The sequence below is a fragment of the Lacerta agilis genome, chromosome 5, assembly GCF_009819535.1.
Source record: "Lacerta agilis isolate rLacAgi1 chromosome 5, rLacAgi1.pri, whole genome shotgun sequence".
Lineage (NCBI taxonomy): Eukaryota > Metazoa > Chordata > Lepidosauria > Squamata > Lacertidae > Lacerta > Lacerta agilis.
This window is the reverse complement of record NC_046316.1, coordinates 28,191,268-28,203,528: the sequence shown is the minus strand read 5'-3', so window position 1 is coordinate 28,203,528 and position 12,261 is coordinate 28,191,268. Positions and strand designations below refer to the sequence as shown.

The 12,261-nt window shown below is 45.1% G+C and overlaps 1 protein-coding gene across 4 annotated transcripts in view; it reads left to right on the top strand.

Moving 5' to 3' along the window:
• Positions 1 to 12,261, top strand: part of PALD1 (phosphatase domain containing paladin 1) — a 100,898-nt gene that overhangs the window by 46,549 nt on the left and 42,088 nt on the right. For all 4 annotated transcript variants that reach the window (XM_033149097.1, XM_033149095.1, XM_033149096.1 and 1 more), the window contains 6 exons: positions 1,319 to 1,483; positions 2,440 to 2,600; positions 4,053 to 4,128; positions 5,966 to 6,117; positions 7,080 to 7,176; positions 8,055 to 8,159. In XM_033149097.1, coding sequence (XP_033004988.1) covers positions 1,319 to 1,483; positions 2,440 to 2,600; positions 4,053 to 4,128; positions 5,966 to 6,117; positions 7,080 to 7,176; positions 8,055 to 8,159 — 756 coding nt within the window. The remainder of the gene's footprint in view (positions 1 to 1,318; positions 1,484 to 2,439; positions 2,601 to 4,052; positions 4,129 to 5,965; positions 6,118 to 7,079; positions 7,177 to 8,054; positions 8,160 to 12,261) is intronic.

Sequence of the window (12,261 nt, the reverse complement as noted above, 5' to 3'; positions counted from 1 at the left end):
TGTTTCATTTTGTACTGCATATAAAACAATTATAACAACCTACAAAAATTACCGTATTTTTGCTCCATAGGGCGCACCTCGTTTTTAGAGGAGGAAACAAGGGGAAAAAAATATTTTTCTGGTTTTCCTCTAAAAGCCCTGTTTTTTTGAGGATCAGCTAAACGTTTTGCAGCTTTTTTGCAAAGGGAAAAGCCCTGTTTTTTTTGAGGATCAGCTAAAAGTTTTGCAGCTTTTTTTGCAAAGGGGGAAAAGCAAAGCTCCTTTTGCAAAGGGGGAAAAGCAAAGAGGAAAAGCTCTGTTTTTATGGGGTTCAACTCACATTTCTGCAGCTTCTAAAGGAAAGGGAGCCTTTTCTACAGTTTCCAGGCAGATAATCTAATCAGCCAGTCACATGTCGCTGGGGAAACAAACAACCTCCCTCTGCAGCACATTCAACAAAGGAGGGCGGGGCTGAAAGGGAGCCGGGGACTCTCATCTCTCTCCCGATCTCTTGCTGATCAGCTGCTGAGCGGGGTCCTTTCAACACCCCCTTTTCTCTTTGTAAAATAAAAAGCATGATCCTCTTTTGGTCCCTGGGCATTTCAGCTCCAGGGACCACCATTCGCCCCATAAGACGCACAGATATTTCCCCTTACTTTTTAGGAGGAAAAAAGCGCGTCTTGTGCAGCGAAAAATACGGTACAAGGCGAACAAACTATGAAATAGTAGGATGAGTAGTTGCACAGGAGTCAAAATAACAAAGTCCAAGTAAATGCTTGTCAGTTTTATCAGATTGAGGGCACAGCCGCTACTGAAATCCGTTGCCCATCCGTTTCTACATTTGAGATGTTAGCAAAGCATTTTGTGTGTGCCTTTGTGTGCTTCTGATTATGTCGTAAGTTCCTATCTGCTTTCAGCTATGATGTGCCGTTAGCCTCGTGCTTCCGTGTCCCTATAACTATACGAATATGTGTGTGGTGTTCTTACACTCCCACTCCCACATGTGTGCATGTGTTTGATGAATCCAAATATAGCTGTTGAGTGGGAACAGAACAAAAAGATTCCACTTTATTATGTACATGAAGACCGTGATGTAGCTGACAATCTTTTCTTATTCTCGGAACAGCACCTAGGAACTTTGCCTTGAGCTGTTGTTCATGTAGCACATAGCCCATATAGTTAGTCAGGGTCAAAAAATAATAATGCTAGAGGTTAAAAAGAGAGAGAGAGGTGACCCATAGGAAAGTGGCAATGCATCAAATGGGCTCTTATCCGACATCAACTTGCAGCTTAGCTTACCGGCACCGTGTAGCCAACACTTTCCTCTCTGTTGCAGCAGGAGTGCATTGTATTCTGTGTCCGCGAGGAACCCGTGCTTTTTCTGCACGTGGACAATGACTTCATGCCCTACACTCCCAGGGGAAAGGAGAACCTGCACGAAAACCTGCACAGCCTGCACAGGGGTGTCAAAGTCGAAAACCTGGAGCTCTCTATTCGGAAAGAGGTGATTTTTTGGGGGGGGAAGTGTCCGAGGAGGTTGCACGGTACTGTGGGACCTGCTAGAGATGGGGTAGTCCGTTCATTCCTTGTTTCAGTGCCTTGCCACTTAAATCCACTACAGCAGACATAGGCAGCTATTCCATGTGCCTGTTCCTGGGAACCAGAAGTGGGCAAGAGTGCCTGTGGTGCTTGGGTCCTGCTCTGAGGGCTTCCAACAGGCATCTGGCTAGCCACTGTGAGAACAGGATCCTGGGCTAGTTCTTAAAGTCAGACCATTGATCTATCTAGCTCAGGACTGGCAGCACTGGAGTCCCCTTGCACATAACGTGTGACCTTTATTCCAGATCTTCTGGCTTATTTTGTATATAAAACAAAAATATATAGCTAGATGGTAGGTATGCACTTAAATTATTCAGCTGGTCATGTAGTTTATTTATGGGAAGTCAGTATGCATGTGTGTGTGTGTGTGTGCTCACTGATATTTTTGTGTTGTAGAACTGGGAAGCCGTATTAGACAACTTCATATTCTGCTGAGAGGATAAATGGGTATATTAGCATGGTATTCTGGGAGCCCCTTTGTCATGGTGTAGTCCAGCATTGTTTCAGTAGCACCTGCCATACTGGGTAGGACTGGGCTAGGGATAGGAAGTGGTTCCCAGGTTGCCATGGTAACCTATCTGTTAAAAGTTTTCAGCAGGATACGCTGATATCTGCCATGGCGCCTCTGGATTCAGTGACACAGCTCCTACTGGGATTAACCATGTGAGTGGGTAGAATGGACTTATTCCTCTAACTTGAAATTTACCAGAACAGCATGGCACTCTCATGTCTCTGTGGTAAAATATTAGGCCAATGGGTACTCTTTGGGAGGGTGTGTGTGTGTGTGTAGGGAAGTTGTGGAGGCGTGTTTTATAAAGCAAAGCTCTTCTCAGGTTTGTTGATTGGATTTATCTGTTGAAGATACACGACTTCGCCCAGCTAAAGGAGAACACATATTACGTCTACAACGACATCGAGCATTTCAAAGACGAGCCCCATTCGGTGAGAATCCGCTATGAAGAAGACATCCACGTGACGGAAGAAGTGTATAAGAGGCCCGTCTTCCTGCTGCCATCTTACAGGTAACTTTTCCGTGAGAAAAGAAAATGGCCCCTGCTTGATTATATCATTCGTGTTAACTTGGCTATCTCTTTTATTTTCAAATGTTCTTTGCCCATCTTCAGCTTCCTTTTCCGCAGTGTGTGTGTGTGTGTTTTAGTAAGGGTTCCGCCCCCCCCATAAGGTAACAGAACTGTAAAAACATATTGTACTTTCCTCAAGGACAAACATTTTACCTGTAAATAGATTAGATTAGCAGTAGTATTCCTCTGCGTTCAGAAGTGGTGGCAGCCTGGAAGAAGCCTTTTCTGTGGCAGACCCGCCTATGTTGTGGAACACCCCACAGAGGTATTAGATACAGCCTGGCCTTTGACACCTGAGATGTGTGTTCTCGGGACGATCCATCATATTCCTGTGGCTGTAATTTGTTTTAACTGTTTTTAATTCTAAATTTCAGATTATTGTCAGGACAGGTAATAATAATAATAATAAATAACAATAATACAGTGGAACCTTGGTTCTCGAACTTAATCCATTCCGGGAGTCCGTTGGGACTCCTGAAACCATTCAAAAACCAAGGCACGGCTTCCAACTGTCTGCAGGAGCTTCCTGCACTCAAGCGGAAGCCACACCAGATGTTTAGCTTCCAAAAAACATTCACAAACTGGAACACTTACCTTCGGGTTTGCAACGTTTGGGAGCTGATTTGTTCGACAACTAAGCCGTTTGAGAACCAAGTAATAATAATGGTTGTTGTTGTTCAGTCGTTTAGTTGTGTCCGATGCTTCGTGACCCCATGGACCAGAGCACACCAGGCACTCCTGTCTTCCACTGCCTCCCGCAGTTTGGTCAGGCTCATGTTAGTAGCTTCGAGAACACTGTCCAACCATCTCTTCCTCTGTCATCCACTTCTCCTTGCGCCCTCAATCTTGCCCAACATCAGGGTCTTTTCCATGGAGTCTTCTCTTCTCATGAGGTGGCCAAAGTACTGGAGCCTCAGCTTCAGGATCTGTCCTTCCAGTGAGCACTCAGGGCTGATTTCCTTCAGAATGGATAGGTTTGATCTTCTAGCAGTCCATGGGACTCTCAAGAGTCTCCCTCCAGCACCATAATGGCAATGGTGTTTAAAGAATAAAAGTATTTTTGTTGAGAGGGGAACCCTTGCACGCAGCCCGTAAGTTCAGAAAGCAAGCAGGTTGTTACACCACTGAGGCACACAACAAGGGCAAGAACCAAACACGGCCCTACTACAGAGCTGGGGGACGAGTGGAGTGAATTTAGCAGGTTGCCACAGGCATCGTATGTGGGTTCCTCCTCCTTTCCATGCTGGCACATTGAATTAACCTAACTTCTGGATGCGTGGAATTGACAACGCAGTGTAAAAAATATAAAACATCGCCTGTAGTTTTGATCCTTGCTGTTTTTGTCTCTCTGCTGCCAGTAACACCCCCTGCGTGTGCCTTCTTTCTTGGCAGGTACCACCGACTGCCTTTGCCTATGGATGGAGCCCCCCTGGAAGCGCAACTTGATGCTTTCATCAGTTTCCTCAGGGTAAGGGCTGCCAAAGAAGGTTAAGGTCTACAAGCTGCCTTGAGTGTAAAGGTAAAGGGACCCCTGACCATCAGGTCCAGTCGTGTCCGACTCTGGGGTTGCGGCGCTCATCTCGCTCTATAGGCCGAGGGAGCCGGCGTTTGTCCACAGACAGCTTCCGGGTCATGTGGCCAGCATGACTAAGCCTCTTCTGGCTAACCAGAGCAGCGCACGGAAACGCCGTTTACCTTCCCGCTGGAGCGGTCCCTATTTATCTACTTGCACTTTGATGTGCTTTCGAACTGCTAGGTGGGCAGGAGCTGGGACCGAGCAACGGGAGCTCACCCCGTCGCAGGGATTCGAACCGCCGACCTTCTGATCGGCAAGCCCTAGACTCTATGGTTTAACCCACTCTATGGTTTAACCCACAGCGCCACCTGGGTCCCTTGAGTGTAGCAACCCTCTATTTTAAACAGGCGGCAACATGCAAAGCTGTTGTTGTTCAAGGTAGCGCAAGTTGGATGCCATTTGTTGGTGAAAGATTTATCTTTCCTTCCTTTTGCCTGCTGCTGCCATGCACATACAGCTAAAAGCGGTGGCCATTATTTGGCACTCTGGAGCTTGTAGCTGAATACATGCGTTTGTTGGCAACCTATATTCACTTTGGGAGCATGTCTGGAGTTTCGCGACCATGTTTGGATGCCTGATGTGGGAAAACCCAAATGTCTACCCACACAGTTTTGTTTTGTTTCTGTTTTTTTAAAAAAAGGTGTGTGACCCAGCCGGAAGTTTAAAAGACTTTTCAAAAAAGTTTCATTGGTTTTGTTTGAAATCAGCGGGGCTTGAAACTGCAAGCATAAGATTGTTTTAGAAATGAAATACTTTTCTGTTGATAACAAGAAATAGAAATGTATTTTTCAATATTTCTGCCTCCCAAGGAGTTTTCAACCATGTTTAATATATGAAACTAATTTGAGGAAGGTTTTTTTGCGGGGGGGGGGGGTAAGAAGATCTTCCTGGCTTTTGGGGACAGTAAGCCGTTTTGGAATGTGCTATTCTTTTTTTGTTGTTGTTCATTTTTATATTCCACACTCCACAAAGAGCACTCAAGGCAGCTCATTTTAAAAAACAAACTAATGGTACATCATAAAAAAAGAAATCAAACAGTAGTAAAAGAAACAGCAGCAGCATGTAAACATCAATCACTTCTTGTCTTCTTGCCAACTCTTCTGTTTAAGGCACCCGGTCAACTGTATCCTCTATCCCACTCCAGTGTAAGTTGGGAGTTGAGGCATTCTGGTTTTCCACATTCACTTTAGAGACTGATTAGATTTTGTACATTTTATGTAAGCCCCAAGTAAGTTTGCGGATTGGACTTTGTCTGAAATCATTGGTTTCTCCCCCCCCCCAAGATTGCAATCTAGCATGAAGTATCAATTGCAAGTCCAGTGTGCTTGGTGGGATAGGCAACCCTGCTTCCTTCCAGATGGCATGGGACTTCAGTTCCCATCAGCCCCAAGCAGCACAGCCAAAGGTCAGGGATGCTGGGAATTGGAGTCCCAGCAGCATTTGGAGGGCTACAAGTTCAGCATCCCTGGATTAAACCATGTGTGACATGAGCAACATAACTTATCAACCCCCCAGATAGCAAAATGAACAAGATGGCGGACTAGTTTGGGAGAAATGCCGCTACCCTCTTTCTGCCGTGTACTTTTCCTTCTCTTCCTCCTGTGCTGCAGTGGTGCAAGCCTGTTATTTCCCAGATTGTAAAAGAGGCCTCTCCTCTGGCCCCATCGGCTGCCAATTTGAGGGAATGGCAGCCCAAGAAATGTCCTTGCACTGTATTTTTGTCCTGCAGGAAAGTCCAAATGTGCTCCTTCTCCAAGACCCCAGCAGGCCTCCTCCCGCCCTGCTCTTCAGCTGCCAAACAGGAGTCGGAAGGACCAACCTAGCCATGGTTTTGGGCACTCTGGTGCTTTATCACCGCAAGGGTGGGCTGCAGAAACAAGAGTAAGTATGTCTTTTCATCCTGAGCTGGCATAACGGAAATGAAGCTGGGAGGGAGCAGTGTTAGTTTGACGGGCATTGGAGATTCTGGCTTCCCTTAGATCCAAATGTTGGAGCTGTAGTCCATTTGGAACTATATAGTTTCAAGGGGAATAGAAGACTCTTTTAGGTTTCGCCTCCATACACCACTCTCCCTTGTAGATCAGTCTTTGTACCCTGGTTCTCAGTGTCTTACTTTCCATTGTTGCTATAACTCTGATTGGTGGGAGCAAGTATGACAATGCAAATAGTTCGCAGTGTCTCATGTAACTGAGCCATACCATAAACTGTAGGGGAAGCGTGTGTGGGAACCCTAGATGTTCTTGGGCAGCCTTTCTCAACTTTGGGTCCCCAGCTGTTGTTGGACTACAACTCCCATCATGCCTAGCTAGCAGGACCAGTGGTCAGGGATGATGGGAGTTGTAGTCCAACAACAGCTGGCAACCCAAGGTTGAGAAAGGCTGCTGTAGGGTTATTATTCTGGGGAAAACGAAGCATGTACTGCTTACATTCCTACATTCCTGGAGTTGAACTAGAGGACTGTTTGGGTCTCTTCCAACTCTACAGTTCTATGATTCTGTGATTCTATGATCTGAATCTTTGATTCTATGATTTTAGGTGTTGCATGTAGATGACCAAGTGCTTCCAAAATGCAGAACAGGAAAATAGGATTATGAAAGAATTGGCTTGGGAGACATTGTTGACACCTGCAGCTCTTGAAATAAAATGATATTTCATTGAGTGTAGACGTATATGGAGCAGGGGATTACATCTGATGGATATTTTTGAATGGGTAGAATTGTGCTCTCAAGTTGACATAGCTTTTGTGTGTGTGTGTGTGAGAGAGAGAGTGTGTGTGTGTGTGAGAGAGAGAGAGAATTCACTTCACATTAAAGAAATTATATTTTGACCTTTTCCAATTACAGCCTTCCACAGCTCGCTAACTCTTTGCCAAGGGATCGATTTCGAATTATTCAGACCTTTATTGACATAGTACCGAAAGGCCAGCAGATAGTTGAGGAGGTAAGCAAGTTTGCATTGATTTGCAGATGGAGCCTTGGGAATAAAGTCCACGACACCCATCCCCTGCTGCTCTTGCCCTGCTCTTGACTCCCTTTCTCTCCCCCCCCCCCATTACTGCTGTCTGAAGTCCTTGCCCGCGGCAGCTGCTGATGTAGAACCAAGCACGCCGTATCCCTTCAAGGCTAAGATGGTGTTATCGGGCACCACTTGTTGTCCAGAAGCGATTGTCAAAGCTCTCTTCACAACAGCTAGTCAAGGGTGTAGAACAGAGCTTTCCAGATTGTGTGTCGTGTGAACACTCCCCAAGCTCCTGGGGCTGGAAAGGGGTTAGCTTAACCTCCGGTTTGCTAGTAAGGCTGAATTAACTGTGCCGCAAAATGATGCATGTCCAAAAAGTGTGTCACCAACATGAAAAGTTTGGGGAGCACACACTGGTTGCAGTGCTCCTTTAGCATTCTTTGCATAATGGTTAATGTCGGAGGTTGATGATGGACTTTCTTTCTTTTAATTAGGTTGTACCTACCAGCACCTTTTTGGGGGGTTCTATACAAATGCATGGAATAGTAAAACAAATTTAATAAAACCTGGATTAAGAGAACAGCACAGTCAAAACCAAAGCTGTTTATTCTCCCTCGTTGTTCTCAACCCTCCAATGAAGAAAGGGAATGCATCTATGATGGAAACTTTTCGATTACCTGTGAACTTGATAAGTTTGGAGGTTGTCCAGAAAGTAACCTCAATTTTGAACTGTTCTGTTAAACTGGGAATGCCTTTTCAGGTGATAAGACCAATGGGGCGCAAATGTAGCATGCAAGAGATTGAAGGGGATGGAATCCTCTCTCTTGCGTATATTGACATTTGCCTTTTGGCTTTCTAAGGTGGATTCCGCCATTTCCTTGTGTTCGGAAATGCATGACATGAAGGAAGCCATCTACGAGAATAAGAAGAAGCTGGAAGGGATTGGAGAAGATTATCGGATTCAGGTATTGGTCAGGCTGAGCCTCCTTCTTAAAATTTTAAGTATTTAATTATTGAATTAGTTTACTACTTAAAATCTTGACCTAAGCTTATGGCGTTATTAAGTTTCCTAAAGTGGCGTCCACAGCTGGGTTTGGCCCATGTTATAATTATGCCTTTCTAAGGGACATTGGGATATTTAATGTAAGTCTACCTCAGCTCACAACTGATGCTTCCTTGAGAGAAAGCCCACCTTTTAAAATTGGACTTAGGCTCCACTGCGCTATACATTAAAGCCGTCTCATACCACTTTAAACAGTCATGGCTGCCTCCAAAGAATCGTGGGAACTGTAGTTTGTTTAAAGTGCCAAGAGTTGTAAGGAGACCCCTATTCCTCTCACAGCACTGCAGTTCCCAGAGTTTCCTGGGAAGAGGGATTGATTGTTAAACCACTCTGGGGATTGTAGCTCTGTGAGGGGAATAGGGGGTCTCCTAACAACTTTCAGGGGGGTAGTGACTTAGTTGTGTTCCCGCAACTCATTCTAGCTAGGAACTTATATTGGTATACATGCACATGTGGCTTTGCCTCTGCAGAATATCTTAGCATCTTGCTTCCCTACAGTCGTTAAAAAATAAATATTATACTTAGCATTTTACGTAGTGCATTAAAAACCTTCCAAGGGCCATAGAGTAGCATTCAGTAGCCCCATTCAGCATAACGCGTTTTATAGAAATTGTACTTGCTCATTAGTTCTCCCAAGCTTCATTAGACATTTTCTCCTTTTGCATACCAGTTCATTGTCAGTGTTAGGTGTTGCCTCTTATTGGACCCACTGTTGTTAATTAGTGTGTATAGTTCTCAAACGTTCCGGGGTTTGGCTCCATCTGTCCTTGCTGCTTCTTAGATTTTTCATTTCGCTTTTTGAGAAAATACGCTCTCCGTTGCTGACATGCAGCTCTTTCCTAAAAGTTGATAAGAAATGTGAAAAAGGAAATATGAGCACAGGGGACACAACTGCTTCAATTTTCCTTTTGGGTGCCTCTCTCCCCTGACCTCCCTGCGCCACCCTTCCCCCCCCCCCGCCCCCCGGTTTGCCTAAAGACATAAACAGGATAGACTATAAAATTCTTCAGGTGTAAATTATGGCTATAAACAAGGACAGTTTGTACTGAAAGTCAGAAAGCTTTCCTAATGTTTATTCAGGAAACCGGAAGGATATATTGTTTTTTCAAGAGAACACTTGCCATTGAAGATAGAAGTGCTTGCTATTACTTGTTTTTTTATCATCACATTTGTAAAGTACTTTTCCTCCAGGGAGGCTCCAGGCTTTGGGTGGTGCCAGGGCTCACACCAGAAGGGATTTATCTTCTGCGCCACCTCCTGCTTGGCTGAAGGAAGACTTAACTGCACTTGCAAGGAAACTGTTTTACACTACTGGGGCAATATGTGTGTGGTGGCAGGGCTGAACTCTCATAAAAGCTTGTTCCCTCCCATACCTGGGGGTCTTATTCTCTTGCCAGCTGTGCAATGCCTTTGTCTCCTTTCCTTTTCTTCCTTCCTTAGCAAGCGCTGGGTCTGGCAGGCATGGAAGGTGCAAGGCAGGGCTGGTGAGGATGTGGCCTGGGGGGCAGGGAAGGGGTGTGGAATGAGGAGAATCTCGAGGGCCGGATGCAGGTGTCTGAAGGGCCACATTTGGCTCCCGCCCTGAGGTTCCTCATCCCTGCCTTAATCCAGCTCTGTTGGCTGCAGTTAGTAAAAAAAGCGCCATATGCAAGGCTGTGTAAGCAACTCTTGGTTTTTAATTTGTGCAAGGAAGCTGTGGCAGCTTCACCCCAGAAAAGAAGATTGAAGTAACAATTTTAAATGTTTCATCAATGTTTACTGTGCTTATTAATGTTTTAATTTGTTGGAAGCTGCCCAGAGTGGCTGGCGGCATGTAAATAACAACTTCCCCTTCTTCTTCTTCTTCTTCTTCTTCTTCTTCTTCTTCTTCTTCTTCTTCTTCTTCTTCTTCTTCTTCTTCTTCTTCTTCATCATCATCATCTTGCAGTGTTCCAAAGCCCCACCTCCTTTGATACTTAACAGTTAATTAGTTAGCATATAAATGAATTTTTAGAACACCATTCGGTTAAATACAAAGTTCATTCTGTTGATGCATACTGAAAAACTGTTGCCTAGTACTTTTATCAAGAGGTTGAGAACCCCCTTTTTTTTAGCCTGAGAGTCTTAATTCCCTTCTAGTCAACATTCTGGGGGCCACACTCACACAGCCCCCTCTGTCCTCCATCCAACTGAATCACCTGACATCCTGTCACCTGACATAATGCTTCAAAGCATTATGGGAGTTCACGGATGCGTTCTTGCCCATCAGAAACACACAAAGGAGGGGCGCGGTGGGGAAAGGGGATGTGGTCTGGCAGGAATCCCAAGGAGCAGGCAGAGAGGCTCGGAAGGCCACATTCACCCCTCAGGCCTGAGGTTCTCCATCACTGAGGTTCATCCATCCACCCTCTGCAGACTACCCAGGGATGTGGCATCCTATGGTGTCAGGTGAATCAAGGAAGAATCGAGTGTGATTTAAGCACTTCCTTTGAATTCTTTTAGTTTAAAAGGTGGCAGGTGCAAACCCTGCTTGCAGAGGAGCAACCTGGTTGGTGTGCCAAGCACAGACCCACTGCTTGAGGCAACTGCCTCACTTTGCCTCACTCAGGTTTGAAGATCACTGGATGACCTTGGACCAGACACCGTCTTATGACAGCCTTGTCTACCTCATAAGCTTGTTGTGAGGGGGGGGGGTGGGAAGGATGGGGAAGAACCACTCCATTTTGCGAATGGAGCTCTGGAGCAGCCATTTTGCGAATGGATTTCCTGTCAGGGTAAATTTCAGTTTGGCCTTTGCAGGATGCGGCTGGCGTATGTCTTCAGCGGCTCTGAGAAATAAGCCTTTGGACCCCGCTCTACATTTCAAACACAGGGACTGTTTATTTGAAGTTCAAACACAGCAACAGCTCTTCTTAAAACAATGGAAAATTTTCCTAGGGTTATGTTCTCATTGGACAAAATGCATCATGGAGAAAGAGCGATGTGTGTCTCTGTAAATCTATGTTTATAGCGTATGCCATGCCTTGTAAATCTCTTGATTCCATCTCAAAAGCCGCTAATGGCTGCCTGCTATAGAGTGGCTAAATATCCTTCTCTTCACTCAACCCCCCCCCCAAAAAAAAATCTGGAACTGCAAAAATGGGAGAGGTTCACGTGTACCTGGCAGGACACATCTGGTGGGCAGGCTACATTTGTCTTGATAAATCACATATAAATCTGATACTTGCACCATTCAGGTATCAGGTTTTCTTGTTTCACTGAGAAAAAGGCAGGAGGGGACCGTTTTGTTTAACAGGCTTTTATATAAGTTTACGCTAACGAAAAACATGGTATCGCTCACTCGACAAGTGAATGTTAGGGGGCAACCATAAAGTGTGTCACAATTTTAAACTATTGCCTCACCTTCACCCCACAGATAATTAGGGAGACTTTCATGTGCAGCGTGCCCAGTTATCTCTTCTCTCTCTCCCTTTAATGCATAGCTGCATATTTTCCATGCAGGAGAATGTTCAGTTCAGTCCTCAGCGTTTTCCCTTAATCTTTTTGATAAATGACTTGTGGCCGGATTTCTCTTAAGGGGGGATAACAAGTAAATATTAATGAAAGGCAGTTATGTAATGTTGCAGATTTCCAGTGGACTGCTTGCCAAATTCTTTCTCTTCCCCCGCCACACCTCCCCAAAACAGAATGTAGTCCCTTTATAAATAGAGTCAAATGTTAAAGTTCTACATTTTCCATATGGAGAGCCAGTATGGTTTAGTTTTGGAGTTCAACCGGAGGAATCAATCAAATTCTCACTCAACCATGGAAGTGTTGAAAACCAGATATCGCCTAGCCCTACTCTGCAGGTGAGGGCCTCTTGGAGATACCCTCTTATTAGGATGTTCATTCTGCACCGTCAGGCTTTTAGTGTGGTAGCACCTACGTTTTGGAATGTTACACAGCTTCCATCTTCTTGGTACCTACCAAATACAGTCCACCTTCAACAAAACTTTTAAGTTGAGGTCTGTCCCAGTCTGCGACTG